At 45.6% G+C, this 24,242-nt stretch overlaps 4 protein-coding genes and 4 non-coding genes across 12 annotated transcripts in view; 7 read left to right on the forward strand and 1 right to left on the reverse strand.

Moving 5' to 3' along the window:
• Window positions 1-1,914, forward strand: part of cratb (carnitine O-acetyltransferase b) — a 13,080-nt gene extending 11,166 nt beyond the window's left edge. The window contains exon 15 of the mRNA XM_056582707.1: window positions 1,138-1,914. Within this exon, the coding sequence (XP_056438682.1) occupies window positions 1,138-1,356 (219 nt within the window). The 3' untranslated portion in view covers window positions 1,357-1,914. The remainder of the gene's footprint in view (window positions 1-1,137) is intronic.
• A 592-nt stretch (window positions 1,915-2,506) lies between these two features.
• On the forward strand, window positions 2,507-9,340 carry ppt2b (palmitoyl-protein thioesterase 2b). Its single transcript, XM_056582727.1, has 8 exons — window positions 2,507-3,007; window positions 3,781-3,934; window positions 4,363-4,458; window positions 5,087-5,194; window positions 5,665-5,748; window positions 6,219-6,303; window positions 7,105-7,159; window positions 7,344-9,340. The coding sequence occupies exons 1-8, from the start codon at window positions 2,828-2,830 to the stop codon at window positions 7,485-7,487; spliced, it is 906 nt and encodes a 301-aa protein (XP_056438702.1). The 5' UTR covers window positions 2,507-2,827; the 3' UTR covers window positions 7,488-9,340.
• Window positions 9,341-9,423: 83 nt separating this feature from the next.
• The window catches only part of rps5 (ribosomal protein S5), an 87,470-nt gene continuing 72,651 nt past the window's right edge, over window positions 9,424-24,242 (forward strand). Inside the window, exons 1-6 of the mRNA XM_056582734.1 lie at window positions 9,424-9,533; window positions 10,201-10,310; window positions 10,909-11,118; window positions 11,742-11,870; window positions 12,507-12,605; window positions 13,238-13,338. Of these exons, the coding sequence (XP_056438709.1) occupies window position 9,533; window positions 10,201-10,310; window positions 10,909-11,118; window positions 11,742-11,870; window positions 12,507-12,605; window positions 13,238-13,306 (618 nt within the window). The 5' untranslated portion in view covers window positions 9,424-9,532 and the 3' untranslated portion in view covers window positions 13,307-13,338. The remainder of the gene's footprint in view (window positions 9,534-10,200; window positions 10,311-10,908; window positions 11,119-11,741; window positions 11,871-12,506; window positions 12,606-13,237; window positions 13,339-24,242) is intronic.
• On the forward strand, window positions 10,373-10,508 carry LOC130376358 (small nucleolar RNA SNORA3/SNORA45 family). Its single transcript, XR_008893994.1, has one exon. It is a non-coding gene; the product is annotated as a small nucleolar RNA SNORA3/SNORA45 family (small nucleolar RNA).
• Window positions 11,296-11,431, forward strand: LOC130376355 (small nucleolar RNA SNORA3/SNORA45 family). The gene has a single exon (XR_008893990.1). It is a non-coding gene; the product is annotated as a small nucleolar RNA SNORA3/SNORA45 family (small nucleolar RNA).
• LOC130376356 (small nucleolar RNA SNORA3/SNORA45 family) lies at window positions 12,288-12,423 on the forward strand. Its single transcript, XR_008893991.1, has one exon. It is a non-coding gene; the product is annotated as a small nucleolar RNA SNORA3/SNORA45 family (small nucleolar RNA).
• Window positions 12,966-13,101, forward strand: LOC130376357 (small nucleolar RNA SNORA3/SNORA45 family). Its single transcript, XR_008893992.1, has one exon. It is a non-coding gene; the product is annotated as a small nucleolar RNA SNORA3/SNORA45 family (small nucleolar RNA).
• ddah2 (dimethylarginine dimethylaminohydrolase 2) lies at window positions 13,128-23,898 on the reverse strand. 5 transcript variants are annotated; one of them, XM_056582725.1, is made up of 6 exons: window positions 23,444-23,898; window positions 18,186-18,758; window positions 17,451-17,642; window positions 16,056-16,175; window positions 14,748-14,891; window positions 13,128-13,958 (listed from the first exon to the last, which is right to left on the reverse strand). In XM_056582725.1, the coding sequence occupies exons 2-6, from the start codon at window positions 18,510-18,512 to the stop codon at window positions 13,839-13,841; spliced, it is 903 nt and encodes a 300-aa protein (XP_056438700.1). In that variant the 5' UTR covers window positions 18,513-18,758; window positions 23,444-23,898; the 3' UTR covers window positions 13,128-13,838. The 5 variants fall into 5 exon arrangements, with proteins under 5 accessions (XP_056438700.1, XP_056438698.1, XP_056438697.1 ...); XM_056582723.1 differs by lacking the exon at window positions 23,444-23,898 and adding an exon at window positions 21,494-21,639 and having other exon boundaries at window positions 18,186-18,754; XM_056582722.1 differs by lacking the exon at window positions 23,444-23,898 and adding an exon at window positions 21,494-21,639.

Consider the following 24,242-nt stretch of genomic DNA (forward strand, 5'->3'; position numbering starts at 1 on the left):
AGCTCCTCAGATGATTAACCGGGTCTGCGATGGGGTAAACAGTGCTGTGGTGGTGGGCGAGGCGTAACGCCGTCTTCTTCATTGTGCGGACATCGTTTGCATACAGAAAGCTTTGGGTGGCTGCTCTTGTGAGATAAAAGCGTTCCAAGGCCGTGTCAAAACACAAGTGTTACACAAGCACACGTGGTATGAGGAATTTCTATGCCAGTTGTTTGTTTGTTTGTTTAGTATTAGTTTAGTATTGCTTTAATCGCCGCTTTGTGGTTGGAAGGATCATAATGTGTTCCGGTAATATAACAATACTGAAATTAAAATGAGAACAGGTCTATTATCAACTTTATTAGATTGGAATGGAAAATGTTATTGTGACACAACGTTAAACATGATTAATTATGGAGTTGGAACATTTTAAAAAGACAACGCACATGTTTATGAGAGCTAGTTGGAACGAACCGTGGAGGAATGTGTCGGGCCGTGTTTGAATGTGTTCAAATATGAGCGTTGGACCTCAGCCAATGGGAGCGCTTGCCAGCCGTCTGTCAGGCTGTATAGATGGGGGGGGGGGGGACATGGTGGTGTGTGATTGGTTGAAACTTTGTCAACCAGAAAGTTCGATCAGCTGTGAAGGAAGTTCCTGACGTTGATGTAAAATACGTAAATACCATCACAGTTTTCCAGATCGATAAGAGAAGGGGAATAATACGATTTTTAAGAAGTAGATTAGCATGTCGTGTCATTCATAGTGCTGTTCACAACACTTTCAAACTCTGAACATTTACGCGACCAAAACTTAGCTCGTGGCTACGAATCCTAAGCTAGTCTGTTCCTGTCTGCAGGAACATTCAAACCCAAGCTGCAGCATCTAATACCACCAGCTTTGACGTCCACAATCTCCCACAACCTCCTACTCCTTCTCCCCCCTGCTCCTCCTGCTCTCCTCCTCATCCTCCTCCTGCTCTTCACCCTCCTGCTCATGCTCCGACTCCTCCATCTCCTCCTGCTCTCCTCCTCCTCCTCCTGCTCCTTCTCCTCTTCCTGCTCCTCCCACCCCTAGTGGGCATACAAGCCACAGGTGGATCCCTTGACCCCGCCCCTGACCCCAGCTGTCTCCCTCTCCTTCCCCCCCCCCCCCCCCAGGTGCCCTCCAACACGGACAGCGTGATGTGCTTCGGGCCGCTGGTCCCCGACGGCTACGCCGTCTGCTACAACCCCCAGGCCGACCACGTGCACTTCTCCGTCACCGCCTTCAACTGCTGCGAGGAGACGGACGCCGAGACGCTGGCCCGCAGCCTCAAGCACACGCTGGGCCAGCTCCAGGAGCTGCTGCAGCCGCCCACTGCCACCGCCGCCGCCTAGCGGGGGACGAGGGAGACTTCGGGAAAATTGATCGGGATTTTTGATCAGTTCGTGTTTTTTTGTGTTTCAGAGAACGTCTTTGCATATCGGAGGCCTTCGCAGAGGCTAGCTTAGCTTGAGATGATTCCTAATGCTACTCTGGCTATTGGTACGCTAGCTAGTGCTATGCTACCTAATGCTACGGTCGCTAATGCTATGCTAGCTAACGCGACGTACGTTAATGATATGTTAGCTAATGCTACGGTCGCTAATGCTACAGTCGCTAAGGATGTGTTAGCTGATGCTATGTTAGCTGATACTATGGTTGCAAGCGAATACTACATGAGCTCGGGATACATGCTAGTCGATGCTATGTTAGGTAATTTTATGGTAGCTAGCTGATGCTTGCTAATGGTACAATGCTAGTGGAGGCTTCACTAGCTTATGCTTAGCTTATCAATTTTGTATGATGAAAGATCATTTGTGTAAGTACTGTTCGTAATGTACTCCTATTGAGCAATGTTGCAAAAAAAAAAGTATTTTCCTTTCATTAGTTGTATTCCTTTACTCTTATCACAATGTGATAGAGAATACTGTAGTATTTTGTAAAGGTATCTCTGTTTGAGATAGCTTCTTATATTAGACTGTTATGTTTCTAAGCCAATGTTTAACTGAAGCCAAGACAGTTTAATGAGCTGTAAGAACAAAAACAATGTATTGGCTGAAAGTATCATTGGTTGCACTGCTTTTTAAAGTTACTTTGATTATCAACGGAATGAGAGCATTTGTCCACAAGGACAACCCATTAAAGTTTGTGTGTTGTTTGATAGGCTTGTTGTATTTTTACTCCCTGACGTATATTGATTATGTAAAACATAATTTCTCAATTTTAAACTAAATCTGTACATTTCAGGGTGGATAATAATAAAATAAAATGTGTAAAATATGGATTCTTTAGATATAATTATCTTTTAAATGATCATCAAATTAATACAAAATCAATTACAATAGATGGATAGAAAATATGAGTCACATTCATGTTTTTTATAAATATGTATATATATTTATACACACATACATTATGTATGCTATGCATACATAACTGACCGACTCGTCGTCTCCCTCCCTCCCAGAGCTATAATCCCTCCCAGAGGGCCGACGGTAGAAACCGGAAGTAGGTCACACAATGTCCAGTTCAGTGTGATTAAAACCGGAATAAACAAAGGCCAGCCCAGCTCAGCTGCTCGCTCTTTTTATAGTCCCAGGTTTCAGGTCGAGGATTGGCTTCGCTCCACCGCGTCGCTGTTTTAAAAAGGGAAACGGACTGGTTTATAATCGGATGTTTCCCTGATGGTCGTTATGATGGCACTGGGACGGTAGTCGGACAACATTGCCCGCCACAACCAATTTTTATCTCGGTAGTCGATTGTTTTTAATATTGATTTGAATTTGAACTTATTTAATTGAATTGTTTTTAAGTGCATGTCAGAGTATGAAAGGGGTGCACTCAACTCCACCAACCCGGAGCATGAGCCGGGGATCCGGGCTGCTCTGGGGGGTGATCGGAGTGTGCCTGTGGGCAGCGGCAGTGGGATTCAAACCGGTCATCATCATCCATGGATTGTTCGACAGCTCCGGTGATTTTTTAACTTTGAGTCGTTTTATCAACGAGGTAAGACACGAACAGAACCCACCCCTTGTGTGTGTTTGTTCTCAAATAGAAACACAACTATCCGCCGAACCCCCTGCAAGAAGGTGGCCATTGGGGGTCTGTAGAGATGCATGGAGTTTTATTGGATGTTACACCATTTTTGTGTTTATTGAGATCCAGGAGACCACGGGCGTTCTGATGAGTGGTTATTTAACAGGTTGTCTCGAGGGCTGTCTCTTGAGGATGTGACCACGGAAAGCTGTGGGCTGCATGCTCGGAATGGCAGTTTAGCACGTCATGTTCTTTCTGTCTTTCCTCCACCAAAGTGGATCATAATTGTGTTATAAACACGCCATGTGCTCGTATAACGTCTGAACGAATGCATGAGTTGGGTCCGAAACGCAGCAATAACATTTAAAGGTTGCCTTTTTATGTTTTTATATTTTTAAACTGGGACACGATACTGTTTTTATGTTGGACTTTGAGCTTTTCGTCTTCACCAAAATGCTGATTGCTTACACAAGGCAACAACAGCAAATCAATTAGTCGCCATCGCACCGACCTGCCCTACATTTATATATTTAGACATTTATATGCATGTGATAATTTCCATGACCCCCTGGCAGACGTGTGTCATGAGCTGTGTACTGTCTCAGGGCTGTACCTTATGATGTACTGTACCTAAGGGCTGTTCCTCATAACAACACGCTGTCTCAGGGGCTGTACATCATGGTGTACCTCATGATGTACCTCACGATGTTCCTCACGCTGTGTGTGTGTGTATGTTTGTGCAGTCTCACCCCGGGACCAATGTGTCGGTCATCGACCTGTTCGACCGGAGCTCCAGCCTGCAGCCGATGTGGAAGCAGGTGGAGGGCTTCAAGGCGGCCATTTACCCCATCATGCAGAACGCCGAAGACGGGGTCAACTTCATCTGCTACTCCCAGGGTGGGTGTCTCACTGTCTGTGTCTTTGTGTCTGTCCCCTTAGTTGTGTTCGATCTGTCTTTCTCTTGCTCTCTGTTTCTGCTTTGTGGCTCTTTCTCGCTCACTCTGTCTGTCTGCTTGTCTGCCTGTTTGTCTCTCTCTCCAGCTCTTTCTCTCTGTGTTTGTCTCTATGTCTGTGTGTCTCTCTAGAGAAAGACGGCAATTGACAGACTGGTTCATTAAAGACACAAGCGTTGATCGATCGTAACACTTTCCTCCTTTACGCATTTCACAATCATCCCCAACACCATGTCACCACCGTGTTAAATCTCCCATAACGACGCGTCCCTCGATCGACCCCCAATAAAGTCCCACCAATCTTCATAACCATCAGTGTGAACGTACTTATCCCTCCCCCCTCTTTGTCTCACCCTGATGATGTCATCACAGGGGGACTGATCTGCAGGGGCATCCTGGCCACCCTGCCGGACCACAACGTGCACACCTTCATCTCCCTGTCCTCCCCCCAGGCCGGCCAGTACGGGGGTGAGTTCACCTCCCTTCTCCCTGTGTTCGACTCCCAGGCTAGAGGTTCTGGGATCGATTCTCCGATGTCTGCAGTCTGTTCAGGACTGTAGGCTTCTAAGAGCAAGATGACCCCTGACCCCTCTCTGCCCCTAATCTGCTGAGAGAGAGAGAGAGAGAGAGAGAGAGAGAGAGAGAGAGAGAGAGGAGAGAGAGAGAGAGAGAGAGGAGAGAGAGAGAGAGAGAGAGAGAGAGAGAGAGAGAGAGAGAGAGGAGAGAGAGAGAGAGAGAGAGAGAGAGAGAGAGGAGAGAGAGAGAGAGAGAGAGGAGAGAGAGAGAGAGAGAGAGAGAGAGAGAGGAGAGAGAGAGAGAGAGAGAGAGAGAGAGAGAGAGAGAGAGAGAGAATAAAAAGAGAGAATAATTGATTTCCGCTGACTGGAAGCAGACATCCAAAACGATCATGCTAATGGCTGAAGATAAAGGAAAGTGAAATACAAAGTCATTACAAATGTTCGCACTACATATGGTTTAGTAAGACAGCCTCACAATCCCAGAGCTTTACAGTTAAACCATGGACTATAAATAATGCATAAATCTGGGGCCTTATTGGTTTCCTGTGCTCACTTCCTGTTCTCGGTCTTCCTCCCAGACACGGACTACCTGAAGTATCTGTTCCCCCAGTTCATGAAGTCCAACCTCTTCCATCTCTGCTACACCTCGGTGGGCCAGCGCATCTCCATCTGCAACTACTGGAACGGTAGGAGCCACACACACACACACACACACACACACACACACACACACACACACACACACACCACACACACACACACACACACACACACACACACACACACACACACACACACACACACACACACACACACACACACACACACACACACACACACACACACACACACACACACTCTAATCCTAACCCTAGAGCAAGATGACCTCTGACCCCTACTGGCTCCTTACACACATGGATCTGATCCCATCGTATGTCGCTTGGGGTTAGAGCTTCTGCTAAATGACGAAGTAGTAACTAGTAATAGTAGTAAATATTTTTACTTTTCTATAATTTCACAGTATATTGTAGTAGCGGCAAAAGTAGGGTTTTAGGCTGCGTCTGTGGTGATTCGTCCCATAACCAAAACAAACCATGTCTAACCCAACACCTAAACCCACCATCTCTATTCTAACGTGTGTGTGTTCCCCTTTCAGACCCCCACCACAGGGACATGTATGTGAACAGCAGTGACTACCTGGCGCTGCTGAACAGCGAGAGAGAGAACCCCAAATCAGCAGGTCAGCCTACCAACCTGCGCACATCTGCGTTTACATTTTGGGCATTTAGCTGATTTTATTCAAAGCGACTTACAATCAGTACATTCATCAGAGGAAAGCGGAACAACAATATATCTCTGTCGGTACAGTAAGGATGTTCATAGACCCAACTGCCAAGCGCTAACAATTGTTAGGATAACCCATTCCCCGTACACAACAGAGATAGCTGGGATAAGATGCTACACAACTACGTCCTATGACTAAATACAACAACAACAACAAGTGCGTACATTAAGTGCCAGGTCGTAAAACATACATTAAGTAGGAGTGGGGGGGACGGGGGGGCTATGCATAGTCTAGGTGAACTCTGAACACGTGAGTTCACGTCTGCATCGAGACGAGGGCCTGTGTTACCCACAATGCACCAGGGCTCCACTCTGTATGTTATCAGGTGTTTACATTGTGCTCTGTTTACCGTCTCCCCTCTGCAGAATGGAAGACTAACTTCCTGAAGATTAAGAAGCTGGTGTTGGTTGGAGGGCCCGATGATGGGGTGATCACACCCTGGCAATCCAGGTGAGTCTGCACCTCTCTGTGAGCGTGACCCCCCCCCCCCCCCCCCCCCCCCCCCCCCCCCCCCCCCCCCCCCCCCCCCCCCCCCCCCCCCCCCCCCTCCTCGCGGTCGATGGGTCTGCATCAAAACCGCAAAGTAAATGTGATGTGCGGGCAGGTTTAATGCTTAAGGTTATCGAACACGGCACTGATAATTGAACAGGTTCTTTAATTCTATGATATACTGCAGAATAACGAATAACAAATGTTACAAAGGTTAGTAATAAAGGCCCAGTAACTCTTTCAGTGGGTCTGTTTTCGGTGGAACAGTCAGTGTGTAAGGTATCATGCTATGCCTGGCGGGCACACTGAAATTACAAACCAAACCTGTGTTGTACGAGCAAATAATGCACCCCGTCTGTAACTAAAGTCATTAATTATTCAAACAATGAGTCAATGGGAAAAGCCAAGAGCACTTGAAGTATTCATTTTATAATGATCTGAAACCTGTTGACAAAGCAGACATTCAATGTTTGGGATAACAACGACGGAAAGAGTCGGTGCTGGATGACCTCGTTTCTAAGAAGAGAGTCCAGAGATTGCCCTAGGAATTAAGAAAAACAAACTGTACATTTTGTAATTTGACAGAGGCGTCTAGCTGCTCACATGACCAACACGCGCATGAAAAACCCCTCTGTCCTTCCAAACGTTTTCCATCAAGGTTTTCTGTGTGTTATCCGTGTAATAGATTTCCAGTGTGTAACTGATAAAACGGTGCCCTAAATAGACGCATACGCTCACATGACCCGTCTTTCTCGATTTCAGTCAGTTCGGTTTCTATGACGACAACGAGACTGTTGTGGAAATACAACACCAGGAAGTAAGCAGCATTCTTTTCCAAAATATTTGTTTGAAGAGTTTTGGCTTGTGTTGTGTATTCAAATTGCCCTTTTTTTTTTTTTTTTATTCAAAAGTGTTGAAATCATTGCATTACAACATTTCTTCCTAAACTGAGGCCTACCGGTACCGGTCCTGACCTGTCCTCTCTTCTCTCCCCCCTCCAGGTGTTCCTGCGGGACTCGTTCGGGTTGAAGACCCTGGGGGCGCGCGGAGACCTGGTGATCTGCTCCATGGCCGGGGTGCAGCACGTCTGGTGGCACTCCAACGAGACCGTCTACCAGACCTGCATCGACAAGTGGCTGCAGTAGACCTCCGCCTGGGACCACACACACACACACACACACACGCATGCATACATACATACATACATACATGCATGCATGCATGCATGCATGCATACATACATACACACATACATACATACACTATACACAGAAGCTATGCTCATTATCCCCTGCCAGGGGAAAGAGTTTTAAATATTTATATGAATTAGTTCTCTTTTACATGTGGTGTGTGTGTGTGTGTGTGTGTGTCATTGCCTGTGTGTTTACGTGTGCTTGGCCAGCGACCGCAACAACACAACACAACACAACAACACAACTGTGCCTAACTGACATTTTGAGATTCTGTCTCCATGACAACCCGCAATGCCCAACCACCTCGTCGCCGTGGCGATTGTTTTTATGTGTTTTTATTTTCCTATCCAGTTGAAGCAGACTCCCTGTGTTTTTTTTTTTAGCCTGCAAACCTTTTGAAGAAAAGTGTTTTTAAAATACTATTTTCGTGGTCAAAACTTGTCTCCGATAGTAATTCTGCCTCATGCGTTCAAGTCGTGCTTGTGTAGTTCCTCTGCAGTAGAACCATGCCTTAAAGTAGGATCTCCCTCCCCCTCGGGTCTTAATCACCCAGCAGGCATCTTGAGTTGAAAGATTTAAGGTCCCATGTTATGCCACCAGGAGTGAGTGTGATTAGCCGTTAGAAGCCGTTTTGAAAATCTGCCTCTTCCGACATCACATGTGGGTGTGTCCACGTAGATGTATGACGGATAGATGAGCAACGTTTGCTACAGTCCACTGGGTAGGCTGGTAGACTGATCTATCCAGCACACATCTAGGTGGACACGCCCTCTTGTGATGTCACTGAAAAACAGGAAGAGGTAGATTTTCAAACGGCTTGTAATGGCTAATGACACTCACACCTGGGGGTGGGATATGGGACCTTTTAATGTTCAGTTCCCTTCACACAGCTAGTGTCTGGAACCAAGATGGTTGCCAGGTGAATGAGGCCCGTGAACCACATCAGTCTGATAACCAACGCCTAAGTGCTAAGACTCACTGCCTTTATCGAAGACGGGGGCCGTACAGGAAATGGAAGAGACGTGACGGCTGGGGTCAAGGGTCAAAGGAGTGTAAAAGGAAGTGGTTGTGTTTGTTTACCTCTGCCCTCTCATACTCGTTAACATCCCCCCCGTGACGTTTAGAAATCTCAGGCGTTTTATTAAATGTTTCGTCAGTCCGTCTGTCCGTTTTAGGTTTTTCTGGATCAAAAATTCTGAATGTTAATTGCTCTCGGTTGTATTATCGTTGTTTTTTTTGTTTATTTCACAGTTACAAAGATTTAACTTTAAAATGAGGGAAATGTGCTCGCCTCCAACGACTTTGTGTTGTACCCGAGGATGATTATTAAATGACGTAGATTTATGAGGGAAGTTTTAAATATTATGGATAATATCGATATTGTGTTTTTTGCAGACTGCAGTATTATCATGTGTATGTATTTTTACATTGTTATGTACTTGGTTTTATGTATGCTTGTACTGTTAAACTGAAGTGTATTCATGGAGAATTATTGGATATATGCTTTTAAATTATATGTCCGAACAGATAATACAGTCCTAACAATCTTACCGATGTAGAATATTTTTTTGGTTTTCACCAATAATTCCACATGATCCGCAGTATAAGAATAAGTAGCAGTATGAGATCAGTATGAAAAGTGCTTAATTGCCTGAAAAGTTGCACATACATGGAATTATCAGATAGAATTGTCATAGGTATCTTTAAGCACAAACCTACCTGACATAAAGGTATTTCTTGTATAACGTGCCCAAATAATTGTCATTTTTTAAATATCCAATAAAAACGATTTTAAAAGTATTTTATTTTCATTATTTCTTTATTCATTGTTAATAACGCAAATGAAATCACCAATTATGATTAGACCAAAAAGACTACAACTCCCTGTTTCCCGGCTGCCCCGGATGTAATCCATCGAGCCACCGGATATTGCCGCGCATCGCAAGCAAAAGGCCCTTTTCCGTCTCTGAGAAGTGTGGTACAGAACGGCTGACACAAGTGAGTCTCAAAAATCAAAATTTCTACCCTTAAAACCTCACATAATGACTTTTAACGACCCACTTCGCGTACCTCTAACCCACTTGCATGCATCGTATGCGTGAATCCGCGTTCGATTTGTGTAATGCTCTTAATTTCGGGTGAAAATGTGTTTTCTGAATGCCACGGACCGGAGCGTTAGCATTAGCATGTGGCTATCCACCGTACATGTGTCCGCTGAGCCACGCGGGTAGCTGCTCACCTCCCGCATCTAGTCTCACCTTCACCGTCCCGTCGTACGTGGTTTTGCGGCTTTCTTGCCTAGTACAAACGGTCTGATTTAAACTTTGGAGTAAACCTCCATGAGACGTGTGAAGGGTTGTTCGCCTCTAAATATTTAGCCTTGGAAGCTAACACGGCTAGACCACCGCGGGGCTCAGCTCAGGCCTTGGCCGGTGGTGTGGGGACGTCCGAGGGTTTCTAGTGGGGGATTTGTTAAAATTATGTTTGGGTTTATTTCTGTTGGTTTAGCTCTTGCATACGTTGGGCCGTTGCCGTTTGAAAGATGGATCACGTATATTAATTTTCCTGGGTGGAGGCGTTGGAATGGCCGAACTAACTACTAGACGTGGTTTAATTTCCCAGGTCGAAACATGCCTCGTATTTATATTTACCCGTTTCCTCCTAGTGACTACCGAGACGTGGGAGACCGCACCAGCCGTCGCTGAGTCTCCGGAGATCAAGCTTTTCGGGAAGTGGAGCACCGACGATGTGCAGATCAACGACATCTCTCTGCAGGTACGGTAGGACTCGATCCCCGGCCGGTAGAACCCGGTGGGAGCCCCGGTAGATTCGGGAAAAGCGAGGCTAGAGTCACGCCTAGACACCTTCCCGTTGTCCTGGTGTGCTAGAGTTTTCGTAGATTGAACGTCTTTGTTTATTCATTGGCTGCAGTCTATAACAGTGACCCAGTCAATCACCAACTCAGACACATTACCTGTCAACTTAGCTGTCATGTACTTATCTCTGAATGTGGAGGTTCTTCATAGAATTTAGTTTTTCTTATCCATCCCCACTCTTGAGCCTAATTCACTGTTTGTACAGCTTTAAGTCACAATGGAAAAAATTTGCTTCATACCATTGCGCTTGAAGTCAGTCAGGACCATACAATCAAAATGCACAAACAATAGTCAATCAAAAGTGAGCAATATTGCACATTATTTAAATTTTGCTTTTGTCTAAATGTCGATGTATAAATAAACGTGCTGTACAAATGCTGAATTTCCCTTTGGTGATTTATACATTTCCATCTCGTCTGTGCTGTCCTCCGTGTTCGTATCGTGTCGTGTGTGTACTTGTGTCACGTAGTTATAACTGTCGTGTGGCTCCTCTACAGGATTACATTGCCGTGAAGGAGAAGTACGCCAAGTACCTGCCCCACTCCGGTGGTCGCTATGCCGCCAAGCGTTTCCGCAAGGCGCAGTGCCCCATCGTGGAGCGCCTCACCAACTCCATGATGATGCACGGACGCAACAACGGCAAGAAGCTCATGACCTGCCGCATCGTCAAGCACGCCTTCGAGATCATCCACCTGCTCACCGGGGAGGTGAGAGGGAGGCCAATGAATGGTGTGGGTCAGACTCAAGATGGTCTGGACACTTAAGCCAAAATACTTTCCAGTTCAAACCCAGGTGTTGTAAGCTACCTGTTGGCATCCTTAAGAAAGGTGCTCCCCGTCCCGCCTTACTAATGACATGAATCTACCTGTACCGCCTGTCCACTAAGCGAGGCTAGAGTCACGCCTAGACACCTTCCCGTTGTCCTGGTGTGCTAGAGTGCTCGCAGATTGAACGTCTTTGTTTATTCATTGGCTGCAGTCTATAACAGTGACCCAGTCAATCACCAACTCAGACACATTCGAAACATTTGATGAAAATCAGCATCGCGGGTGGTTTTATTTTAAGCACCTGTCGCAAAAGTTTTGATCTGTTCAAGACTTGATCAGGTGCATTATATCCATACTGATGATACTATTGTCGTTATGTTTTCAATCCTAATCGGTAGAACTCTTCAATTCATTCCAAAGTGTGTAGTTTCCAACCTCATATTTGTATCATCCTAAGGGCATATCAACCTGGGTGTCATAAGTCCATCTTAATGTCATGGTGATGCAATACCATTCTACGAGTGTCTCTTCCTGCTCTGAACGCCTCTCCCCCTCCCCTCCAGAACCCCCTGCAGGTGCTGGTGAACGCCATCATCAACAGTGGGCCCCGTGAGGACTCGACCCGTATCGGGCGTGCCGGTACCGTCAGGAGACAGGCTGTGGACGTGTCCCCACTCCGCAGGGTCAACCAGGTACACGTTTCATCAGACGCATTTCGTTTTCTGTATACCTTTCTTCTGTAGTGTTGCATACTTTTTCAGAGGACTTATGTTTACTTCTTGTCAAAATGGTAGGATTTTCTTCCCTTTTTTTTTTACTTTTATAAGAAACTGAATGACTAACATGAAGTTGTTTTGTATAAATGCTCTGTGTCCGTATCTGGCGGTTTAGTTTAGGCCAGACTGTTTGTGTTGCCATCAGTCGTAATTCATAATGTCTTGACCAGCTTTAAGGGGCCTTCAGCGCCTCATCACAGGAGGCAGGCTGGTTTCCATGGCCCTCAGATGCACTTCTGATTTGTATGATTTAATTGCCATTCTATCCCTCTTGGTGAAAAGGCCCATATGGTCCATTCTAGTGTACATGTTGACCCTACCGTCTGTCCGCTAAGCGAGGCTAGAGTCACGCCTAGACACCTTCCCGTTGTCCTGGTGTGCTAGAGTGCTCGCAGATTGAACGTCTTTGTTTATTCATTGGCTGCAGTCTATAACAGTGACCCAGTCAATCACCAACTCAGACACATTTGAAACTACCTTTCACCCTGCGAGCGTTTTGCTCCAAGCTGTGAAGCCGAGGTAAGGCTCTAACCCGGATGTCTTCTGTCTCAGGCGATCTGGCTGCTGTGCACAGGAGCGAGAGAGGCTGCGTTCAGGAACATCAAGACCATCGCTGAGTGCCTCGCTGATGAGCTCATCAACGCCGCCAAGGTGAGCTCGTTTTTAAAATGATGTAAAACCCATCAGACGTGTACGATGGCTGGATCACTGTATTTTGGTCGGATAGGTAGATTGAGAATCTTAAGTAGTGCCACTAAATGTATTTAAAAAGTAGTTAAATAAATTTAGTTGCCTCTAAATGTGGGAAGTCTACATGTTGTAGCTTGATGCACTTCAATACATTAAGTTGGCCGACCTGTGTACTCACGGGCGCTTCACGCACGCCATAGTGGGTTGTGTCCCTTCCACGCAGTTTTCAGTTCAAACCCAGATGTTGTGGCATCCTTAAGAAAGATGCCCACCGTCCATCCTTATTAATGACATGAATCTACCTGTACCGTCTGTCCGCTAAGCGAGGCTAGAGTCACGCCTAGACACCTTCCCGTTGTCCTGGTGTGCTAGAGTGCTCGCAGATTGAACGTCTTTGTTTATTCATTGGCTGCAGTCTATAACAGTGACCCAGTCAATCACCAACTCAGACACATTTGAAACATTTGACAATGAAATCTGAATTTACCCTGGATTTATTTTAACCACCTGTCACAAGTTATTGTGAGATCCTGAACTTCTCACTGTTGTGCTCCTGGCTGTGTCTAATGGTTTGAATCTCTTCGCCTCTCCAGGGGTCTTCTAACTCCTACGCTATCAAGAAGAAGGACGAGCTGGAGAGAGTGGCCAAGTCTAACCGTTAAAACATGTTGGGTTTTTCAACTTAATAAACTTGGTTATGCTACTTCTGTGTTTGGGTTTTCATTGACTAAAGATTACGGACAGCAATTGTCTGACGAATACTTATTGTAAGTCGTTTTGGATAAAAGCATCTTAATGTCGTTTATGTATAGAAATAACGTAACATTTTCTTAGGAAAGGAAGTCTAGTTTTATTAGCAACTGTTAATGTGAGATCACACATTAAAAACGTAAACATTTAATGGGCATACAATCTAAAGAGTCTTCGGTCCTTCACTTAAACTTCTCATCCCTACTAGGCTGCAAATCAAGTACATGCAGTAACTTCAAACCCCTCGACTCAAGTGGTTGGAAAAGTTACACGAGGGGCAGGGTGTGACAGTGGTTATATACAAAACGACCAGCAGGGGGCATAGTTCTGCTGCTCGCCACTTTATCTGATAAACTGCGTATCTGGTTAGTGCGTTGATGCCAAAGCTACTGATGGCACAGGGTGTTAGCATAGCTCCACGTTTTGAAGGCGTATATAGTTTATTCAGAAGTAGGTGTGCTTGCGGTTGACCAGCAGGCAGAGGGAGGACAGGTTGGCTCCCAGTTTGCCCGCCTCACTGCAGGCCGTGGGCAGGAAGGTGTAGTCCTGCAGCTTCTGTAGGGCCTGGGTGGGGAGAGCATGGTGGCGGTCAGGTAACTCGAGCCCGGGCAGGCGATCTCAAAAGATTGTTAAATTGATATGGGGCTTTTCTTAGTACCCAACGCTTGAGATTGAAAACATGATAAACAAATGAGTCCGTATGCTAGTGAAAGGAGTTTGGTGAAGGCCATCTTAAAAAGTTGGGATTTGAGGGAAGGTTAACCTGTTGGATGTTGTAACTGAGAAGTTAAATTGTTTGCCGATAAGAACTTAACAGAAATGTTAATTTATTAACATCACATTTATTAATGCGCCAAACACCAATATTATTTTTCTGTGAAGGTTTGTTTCTTGTTTTGCATGCTGGAGGATAAGCTGCAAATCGTAAGGAGCAGCTCCATCCAAGATATATATTTTGATTAAAGGTCCATATATTGGTAAAATTTTACTCCAGTATCGGTTGGGATCTAAAGGGAATCCCAAAATCACTTGTTCAACTTGGCTGTTGGTTCACTCAAGTTTATATAGAAGTTAAGCGGGAAATTAACTTGTACAAGTCTGTCACTCTTGGAAAGGGATTTCCAGAGTGGTAGACTCCCTTTCCCAAGTTAATTGGGATTTTTGGTTTCAGGGTGCGTTCGTTTCACACTCTGTTCGTGTCTATTAAAGGGTGCGTTTGTTTCATACTGTTTGTGTATCTATTAAAGGGTACGTTCGTTTAACACTGTTCATGTGAGTCTATTGAAGGATGCATTTGTTTCACATTTTTTTTATGTGGGTCTATTGAAGGGTGCGCTCGTTTCGTGGACCCACCTCCATGCTCTCGGGGCACTCCTCTGCCGGGCGGTGCAGCAGGAAGTCCCGCTGGTTGGCACCGCGGACGTAGATGCAGTTGGCGGCGGCGTCCTCCGGCACGGCCAGAACCTCGTAGCGGTGGTCTGTCAGCTGCTCCATCATCTGAGAACAAGAGAGTTACAGAGGAGAGCGGTGCTAACCTGTTAGCATCACTCAGGAGAGCAGCGCTAACCCGTTTACGTCACTCTAAAGGCCGATTTACACTCAGTTACGTAAGCGTAAGCGCAAGCGCAAGAGGCCCTTGCGCGACTTCTCACGTCTTGCGTGCGTCGGGCGATTTTTCTAGACTTGCGTCATTTTTTACGTAAGCTTTTACGCGAGCCGCCCAGCCTGCAAGGCTGTGATTGGTCTGCTGGTCTGGTTACTACTTCCTGTCTGGAGTATCACCCGGCAGGCTCATGTACAAAAGCATTAACGTGAAGTGAAGTTAACTTTGCTGCCAACACATTATGTCGTTTTAAAATGTAGAGAGATATGCACATTTATACAACCCCAATGATCAACAACTTCATCACCCCTGTTCCTCTGTCTGTTGCCATCATTCACTGTGTATGGGGAGAACACGATCTGGCACATAAACAAACCAACGACTCCCACGGACAAAGACGTCATTCTCGAGGTCGTCTTCAACGAAAAACTTTCCTCCACATATTACTCCACCTACTGTTCTGGCGGTAAATTGCTTGGCAACACGCGCAACCTAAAAGGGAGCATGAATTGCTTTGAGTAAATTTTGCGCAACAACGTAACACCAACGCTGAAGCATGCAGCCGCCTTAACAGGTGAGCAGCTCACCTGTTAGCTAAAGACCACTCAGGAGAGCCGTGCTAACCCGTTAGCTTAGGACCGCTCAGGAGAGCCGTGCTAACCCATTAGCATTCCTCATGTATTAATCAGTGCTAGCTCCTAATCGTTTGTGTTATTTAAGACCGCAAACCCGTTAGTGTTCCTTAAGATAGCTCAGAGCAGTGCTGATGTAGTGTAGGAGAACAGTACTAAAGGTTGACTGATTTAATTAACTTAATTACTGTCCCCACCAGATGAAACCATCCATCTAAGACAAATTTTATAATTTATACTGTAAACAAAACCTCTGTATTCCCAAACACAAGTTAAAGCACAACATCGTAGTGTATATCCAAAATTATTTTCTCATTCTTTGATTCAGGTCTCAGTTGTCTCACTATGGCGGCAGCCTGAGAGTCAAGCGTTTCATGCAGTCATTATTCATGCGCTCACTGCGAGGGACCCGACCGCACGACTCACCCGAAGCGTCTTCTTGGCCCCGTCGCTGTTGCTAATGACGATGGTGTCGGGCCCCCCCATGGAGCAAATGTTCTTCAGCCGGGCCCCACCGCACACGGGCACCGTGGACACAGCAAAGTCCTGCATCGGAATACAACAAAATAATGAATATAAACTCAGTTTTTTTATCAGCGGGTGGTTTGACTCATTAACTGGACCTTAACGAGGGCCTTAACGAGGGAGGCTCTCGTTAAGGTGTTGGATCACTCCTGACCCATGAACTTCTGACCATCTATTTTTGCTCTGCGGCTATGAGATAAAATAATGATTTTTTTGGTAGTGAATTGTTGGTAAAAAACAAAGTCAATAGGCTATCGCCTCATATTTCTGCAATCAAATATATATAACATGCATTTGTTGTTGAAAGTCACATGTACTTTCAGAATGAAATACATTTAAAATATGAGGCAACAAAGAAAAAAACCCAATGAGTTTTGTTTGAGGAAATATCAAAAAGCGCTTACAAGTAGAACGGATATATAAATATCAGAGTATTTTGGTCTCTCGTCACTCAGCATATTTTCTGACGGTTTTGCTGAAAAATAAATTCCAGAATGCTCCAGGATTTCCTGAGACTTCTCTGAGAAGAACCGCCTACATGTAATTTCCGGGCAGAATGACACAATGCCCATGGCCCACACAAACGCGCACACACACACACACACACACACACACACACACACACACACACACACACACACACACACACACACACACACACACACACACACACACACACACACACACACACACACACACACACACACACACACACACACACACACACACACACACTTAATGGACTTCTGTGCGCCTCAGAGGACAGCCTGTGTGGGGAGCTTAATGGACCAGCTCCACTCAAGACTCCTTATTGGAACACTCCCCAAATCCAACCCACAGGCAGGCTGCTGTGGCTGTGGCTGACCGCCCTCTCGCTGGGCCTCTAGTGCTCCGTCTCTGGGTCTCCTGTCTCCCTGTCTCTGGGTCTCCCTGTCTCTGGGTCTCCTGTTTCCCTGTCTCTGGGTCTCCTGTCTCTGGGTCTCCTGTCTCCCTGTCTCTGGGTCTCCTGTCTCCCTGTCTCTGGGTCTCCCTGTCTCTCGGTCTCCTGTCTCCCTGTCTCTGGGTCTCCTGTCTCCCTGTCTCTGGGTCTCCTGTCTCCCTGTCTCTAGGTCCCCTGTCTCTGGGACTCCTGTCTCTGGGTCTCCTGTCTCTGGGTCTCCTGTCTCCCTGTCTCTGGGTCCATTAATTCACTAAACACTCTATCAATCGTTGAATGCGTGAAGGAATGAACACACACATTCATCCGTTCATCAGGACCCTGAACCCTGAAGTGAGACCCCTGACCCCCCTGCTCACCCTGAAGGTGTCGGCCAGCACCTCGGCCCCTCTGTAGTTGGTGTGGTCCGAGATCCCCACGAAGAACTCCCGTCCGGTGAAGAGCACGTCGCTGCCCTCCAGGGTGGCCCCCCCGGAGTCCCCCCCCTCCTCCGCCCCCATCTCCACCACCGTCAGGCTGAGCTCCGACACCACCCGGCGCACCGCCTCCGCCTGGACACACACAAATCAAACGCACCCGGGGGTCAGCTCCTGGCGTTTAGCACTATGGTTCTGAACTCTTGCGCACTTAATGCATGTTGTACGTCCTGGAACTTAAAAATAGTACTTAGTATTGTGTAGCATCTTATGCTAGCTATCTCTGTTGTCTACGGGGAATGGGTTAACCTAGTGATTGTTAGTGCTCGGCACTTGGTGCTATGAACATCCTTATTGCACCGACAGCGATATATTGTTGTTTCTCTGTCTTTTGATAAAAGCACGGATGCAAGTCGCTTTGGATAAATGCGTCTGCTGAACGCCCTAAATGTAAATGTAAATCTATCGCCCCCAGTTCTGGGGGTTCTGATCTATGGCGTGGGATCTAAGGTTCCGATCTATGGCTACGGGTCCATTGCATCACCTGGTTCTGGGGGGAAACGGGTTTGTGGCGTCTGGCCCGTCTCATAAAGTTATAAACTAGATTAAAACCATGAAGGTTTCCTTCAGAGTGTGTTCAGGTCTCTGTCATACGTGGCGGGTGCGCTCGTTTCGTACCTCGGCCCGTCTCTGCAGCCTGAAGGGGCGGGTGATGAGGGCGGTGTCGCCCTGGATCACCGCCACGTCCTCCACCCTCCAACTGTCCGGCAGCTCTGGGTCGGGGGGGATCTCGATCAGCTGCAGCCCCACCTTCTGCCGCAGGGCGCCGGTCAGCACGCCAAACTGCCGCTGCGCCTTCGCCAGGTCCACGGTCGCCGCCGGCTCCGCCCCCGCCGCCGGCTCCGCCCCCTCCTCCGCCCTGTCCTCGCCCCCCCGGCCAAAGGAGGTGGGGACGCCACGCACTATGGCGTGCGTGAAGCGCCCGTACGTGCACACGTTGGCCATCGCCGCGGCAGCCTCCAACAGGAAGTGGAGGAGCGGGGAGTAGCAGCGGTGGTTGTTGGTCGCTCTGTCTTAAAGCGACGGAACGCCGGAGGACCAAATTAGGAGTTGGTTCTTCCTCTCCCGACAATGAAGCGGCCAACAGGAAGTGAGTTGATCTGGGATTCTGCGACGAGGGGCCACTTGGATCAGGGTCAGGACCACAGGGGTCCGGGGGCGGCCCAGACGAAGCCTTGAGGAACACACTGTCTGGAAGAGGGGAGGAGGAGGCGGGAGAGGAGACACTGGCATGTTTTAGAAGGTTGCCATGACGCACCCCAATCAGGTTAAATGTGGCAACATCGGTCCTACTCCCTGTGACCTTGTTGCTCTACTTTGAAAACAAGTCAGGATTTGCTGTAACGAATGATTCTATGTTGTATCAGGTATAGTCTACGTGTTCCACTTTAAACTAAGTAACAGAGTCAAATCAAAATGAAAACAACTTAAAATGGCAACAAAGATTACAAAACCAGCGACAATTTCAAAGTTGGTGGTACAGTATGATTGTACGGTGGCCTGGAGGTATGTTGTCGTGTCGTATTTAGGTCGGGGTGAAGCGGGGCAAACGCGTTTTTACTAATTCCCCTTCATTCAAATCCACCAAGGCAAATCGTCAGCTCATCTGCACAAATCTCCGTAAAAAATGATCTCTTCTTTTTCCAACTCTCCGCCACAAGGATTTACATTCCCTGTAGTTTATTCTGTCAGTTTTGCATACGTGGTCAACATATTACTTTAAGGAATATGCAAGCGGACAACCTCGAAGCCCCTCGAAACACAGGAAAGTCCATAACGCAGGAGCCGTAATGGGTTTCAATGAGTAACCTATAGGACGCAATGCGTGCTAAAACTAGTAGCGAGATAACGGGCGAGCTAAACTGGAGAAATAGTTTCCCCAAAACGTCACTCATGCTGGGTGAAGCAGCAGCACGCCCGGCTGCTCATTGTGCTTCATGACCAAAACAAAAGTTATTATTAACATTTTCACAATTTATTGAAAACCATCGACTCACCGTCCTCGGATCAGTCGCTTTTTAGTCGCGGTCGGAGCGAACGGTTTCTTTTTTATTCTCGGTTCCAGATGACCCGTCCCCGTTATATTCTCTCTCTCTTTCCTCCTCTGTTCCTCTCGCTCCTGTTCTCCCGACTCCCCCTCACTCTTCCATCCCCGACCTCCCCCCTCGCCTCCCCTCCCCTCACTCTACCATCCCCAACCTCCCCACCCTCACCTCCCGAATCTCCACTTAGAAATGATCGCGGATCTACATTGCTTTCTACGGTAAAACGCGACGCAAGTGCACCACGTACGTAAACTTATTTTCTTTTGTTTAAATACATACCTATGTCTTACCCAACATGCATGCCCTGCGTTGTAGGCAGGTATAGACATTCATAATTAGATACAAATCGAATCAAATTGTTTTCTACAAATGGTTTTCCATATTCTCGTCCAATCCACATGTCCCTATCTCTGTGCTGAGTTTCAAATGTTTTTACTTCAACACATTGTGTAAATTAGATCTTAAAGTAATTGCAAATACATATGAATGACTATTTGGGCAACATAATCAAATAGGTAGAGTGTTCAGCAACCCTCTTACTGCTGCACTAACAAGAAACTGACTAGCACTTGGCCGGACGTTATAATTGTATTTACATTTCACATGATATAGAAATAATTAAGAGACCTGTAATAAAGAAAACTAGCAGGACTTGAACCCTGATCCACCGAGCTTTAGCCAACAGCTCTCTGCTGCCCCACTGAGACTGGCAACCTGTTATAGTTGGAGGTTATACGTGACGGTAGCCTATATAGTATATAGCCTCCAGAGGGTTGCCCAACAGTGCTGACCCCTGCGCCACTGAGACAGGGACGATGACCAATGATCACAAGTTTTACATGACATTACAATTCCCATGACAACCAAAGTTTCACAAGGACATGAGGTTTCAACGGACACAAACCCCTACTCTCCTCTCTCTTTCCGAGATGCGCTAAAGAGACAGCGGGTATGATGTTCTCGGGACGGGAGTCATACTTGAGATTACAAATCACATAAAAATAAGAAGTTCCCACAGGGACTCGCCTGCCCCGGTCGGTTCAGAGGTCACACTGGACATTACCATTCAAGATCTCAACCGGTAGGTTTGGTTGCCAAGGAGACGGCCCCTCACCAGAACTTGAACTCAGACCCAACCCCCTGGGGTGTGGGAGGCCTGCAGTGCTCGAGTCGGGGGTCATACTTGACGTAAAGATTCATGCGTCATCGTTACATCTCCAAAACCTCATCACCACATCGTGGCTTCATGGAGCCGGCCTCCCTTGTATTTGAACCCCGGTCTACAGAGCAGGTAACCACTGGCTCCAACCAATGCAGCGCCGAGAGATCTGCTGGGATCTAGGCTGTGGCACTCAATACTTCTGTTAGACTAATAACATAAATAACAAACATACAAAAAATTTAAATAACTTTATTGGCAACGTGGGACGCGACAGGGACCAGAGCTTTTCACTGTTTGATGATCTCTCTCTCTCTCTCTCTCTCTCCCTCCCTCTCCCTCTCAGAAATAAGCATAGATTTTGTTTATATTCCTACATAAGTATTCGGGATGACTTTAACATTGAAATCAGCCTTGGTACAGGAAAATTAAGGAGTTTCAGTGAGAAGAAAACGTTTGATTCGATTTGTTTAAGTAAACAAAGGTGGCCATTCGAGTAGGCCTACATGCAAGTGAGTTTACGAGGTGTAGGCCTACTAGAATGAACGATGAAGTCTTTCAAGCGATGTAGATCCGCAATCGCGTTTTTTTAAGTGTCGACGGCGTGAGCGCGGTCCGTGTCACCCCATGGGAGGGCAAACTCAAAGTGCACCTTAACTTAATTACCCGCTAGGCCACCCTGCAGTGAACACACCAACATGATATAGGGTTGTACTACTCACACGAAAGACCGGTGTTGTGAGGGATGTCTCGTCAATCGCCGTGCACTCGTGCAGAGATAAATCGTGGTCTGAAGTAGGACTAGATGTGACTGACATGATGATCCCTTGTTTCCAAAATGGGTCGAACCACAGGGAAGCCACGCCCCTCTGGATCACCCTGTCGCTCGAAACAGGTTTTGATATTGGGGTCTCTACTCTCTTCTATGATAACAATAATCTCGGTTGTACGGATAATAAAGATTAAGGCCATTCTTGATTTCTTCGTATTTGTCTTAAATTATAGTACTCGAGTAGGTAAACTACGCTGGCTTTTAGGAAATATGGGTCAAATGATATTGTTGAGGAGAAAGCTTCGACAAAAAGCTTTTAAAAAGCTATGTTTAGAATTGTTGGTGTTATTATTAATTATGGTAAATGTATCTTTAAAATATATATATTTACTGATATTCTTAGTTATTCAGAAAATAAAACAAGGTATCTTTAATTGGGTTTTAGTCTTTATTATGTGATTAATTTAACTCCAAACTCAGATACCCAGAGAAAATACCAATGAGTAGAAGACATATAGGGAGAGAGAGAGAGAGAGAGAGAGAAATCAAACAATACATACGGTTAGAAAACTCCAGTTTGTGTGTTTGTGTGTGTGTGTGTGTGTGTGTGTGTGTGTGTGTGTGTGTGTGTGTGTGTGTGTGTGTGTGTGTGTGCGTGTGCGTGTGACGTGTTTAGCAGGGGGTAGAGAGGTCACAGACAGGATTAAAGAAACACCATCTGCCTATCATCAGCATCCAGGCTATCTGCACAGACTGGAAAACAACATTATGCAACTAGCATTAGCACCAGCCTCCCACAACTAGCATTAGCACTAGCCTCCCACAACTAGCATTAGCACTAGCCTCCCACAGCTAGCATAAGGATTGGCCTACCTGTGCTTAGGGTTGGGAATCTCTTGGCACCTCACGATTCGATTCAGTTCCAACGGTCAACGATTCGATTCTGAAGCGATTATCGATGCATCTCGATGCAACAATTATTTTATGTACATTTCCATTCGTGATTTTCAAAAATATACATCGGGGTTTGCTACTCAGAGTTTGCTAATCACTTCCTACTTTTGTGATGATCATAAAAGACATCAACGAATTAACTTATCTAATATTTCATAAGAGAGCAAGCTTTTGTCACAAATATGACGTTCTATGAACAATGCAATAATCAATGCAGCTTGCATTATAACACAATATGGAAGCATGCAAAAAATAGGTTTCAGTTTTATTTTATTTTATTTCTAATCTTTCTTTTCCATGTCATTAAAGGAAAAGCTGCTCTTGAATTAGAAGGAGTTCTTGTGTCTGGCTGTGAGTTTGCGCGCATGCTGCGTAGGCTGAATCGCAATCGTGTCAAGACAAATCAGATTGGCCAATACACACTGAAGATAAATTCAATAATTTTAAAAAGACAAAAATGACCCCTCTTTGGCGAACAGAATGTTGCAGCAGCAAAAGTGACAATAAAAGAAAGCCTTCATTTTCATCCAGAGTTACGAGTTGTCTGATATGAGGAAAGTGACGGTTTCTCCGTCAAGTTTCTTTGCTCTTTTTTTGCCAACCAGCTTACGTGCGGGATTCCAGAATAAAAACGATAACATTCAACGTGTCTATTAATATGGCAGCAACATTTTACACCAGTTTTAGAATGTTCACTACAGCAGATGTTGAACACCAACATGCTTATGTAAAATCAGCATAGTACCATATTCAGCTATGGACAGTTCGGCGTTCTGCGTCATAGCCTACGTCAGCCTACACAGACAATGTTCTAAATAAAATGAAATGATAATATGATGAATATCATAAAAAGGGTGGATGTCAATAATTTAATGAAAAATCGTGTTGTAAGATAAAATTATACAAAAAAAAAAAAAGTATTAAATTGTTCAGAAAACGTTCTCACTTGCAGTTACAGCCAGGGGCCGCCAGCACCCTAAGCACCCCCACTTCCCGCGTCCCTGGGTAACACTGAAAAAAAACCATAAGGGGTAACACTGTTGTTTTTTATTGGTCGTCATGAAAAAAAACATAAGGGGTAACACTGTTGTTTTTTATTGGTCGTCATGAAAAAAAAAATATGGGGGGTATTTTTTTATTGGTCGTCATAAAAAAAAACATAAGGGGTAACACTGTGGTTTTTTACTGGTCGTCATGAAAAAAACCATAAAGGGTAACACTGTTGTTTTTTATCGGTCGTCATGAAAAAAAACATAAGGGGTAACACTGTTGTTTTTTATTGGTCATCATGAAAAAAAACATAAGGGGTAACACTTGTTTTTTAATGGTCGTCATGAAAAAAAACATAAAGGGTAACACTGTTGTTTTTTATTGGTCGTCATGAAAAAAAACATAAGGGGTAACACTGTTGGTTTTATTGGTCTTCATGAAAAAAAACATAAGGGGTAACACTGTTGTTTTTTATCGGTCGTCATGAAAAAAAACATAAGGGGTAACACTGTTGTTTTTTAATGGTCGTCATGAAAAAAAACATAAGGGGTAACACTGTTGTTTTTTTTTGGTCATCCTGAGAAAAAACATAACGGGTAACACTGTTGTTTTTTATCGGTCGTCATGAAAAAAACATAAGGGGTAACACTGTTGTTTTTTATTGGTCGTCATGAAAAAAAAAATATGGGGGGTAACACTGTTGTTTTTTATTGGTCGTCATGAAAAAAAACATAAGGGGTAACACTGTTGTTTTT

This window comes from Gadus chalcogrammus, chromosome 22, assembly GCF_026213295.1.
Source record: "Gadus chalcogrammus isolate NIFS_2021 chromosome 22, NIFS_Gcha_1.0, whole genome shotgun sequence".
Classification (NCBI taxonomy): Eukaryota; Metazoa; Chordata; class Actinopteri; order Gadiformes; family Gadidae; genus Gadus; species Gadus chalcogrammus.

Excerpts from the sequence above, each read along its gene's own strand:
- ppt2b (XM_056582727.1), top strand. The coding sequence starts at position 2,828 with ATGAAAGGGGTGCACTCAACTCCACCAACCCGGAGCATGAGCCGGGGA. Across the intron at positions 3,008-3,780 it reads TGAGTCGTTTTATCAACGAG|TCTCACCCCGGGACCAATGT; the intron begins GTAAGACACGAA and ends ATGTTTGTGCAG. Across the intron at positions 4,459-5,086 it reads CCAGGCCGGCCAGTACGGGG|ACACGGACTACCTGAAGTAT; the intron begins GTGAGTTCACCT and ends TCTTCCTCCCAG.
- ddah2 (XM_056582725.1), bottom strand. The coding sequence starts at position 18,512 with ATGGCCAACGTGTGCACGTACGGGCGCTTCACGCACGCCATAGTGCGT. Across the intron at positions 16,176-17,450 it reads TGCTGGCCGACACCTTCAGG|GACTTTGCTGTGTCCACGGT; the intron begins GTGAGCAGGGGG and ends ATTCCGATGCAG. Across the intron at positions 13,959-14,747 it reads AGTGCCCCGAGAGCATGGAG|GCCCTACAGAAGCTGCAGGA; the intron begins GTGGGTCCACGA and ends CTCCCCACCCAG.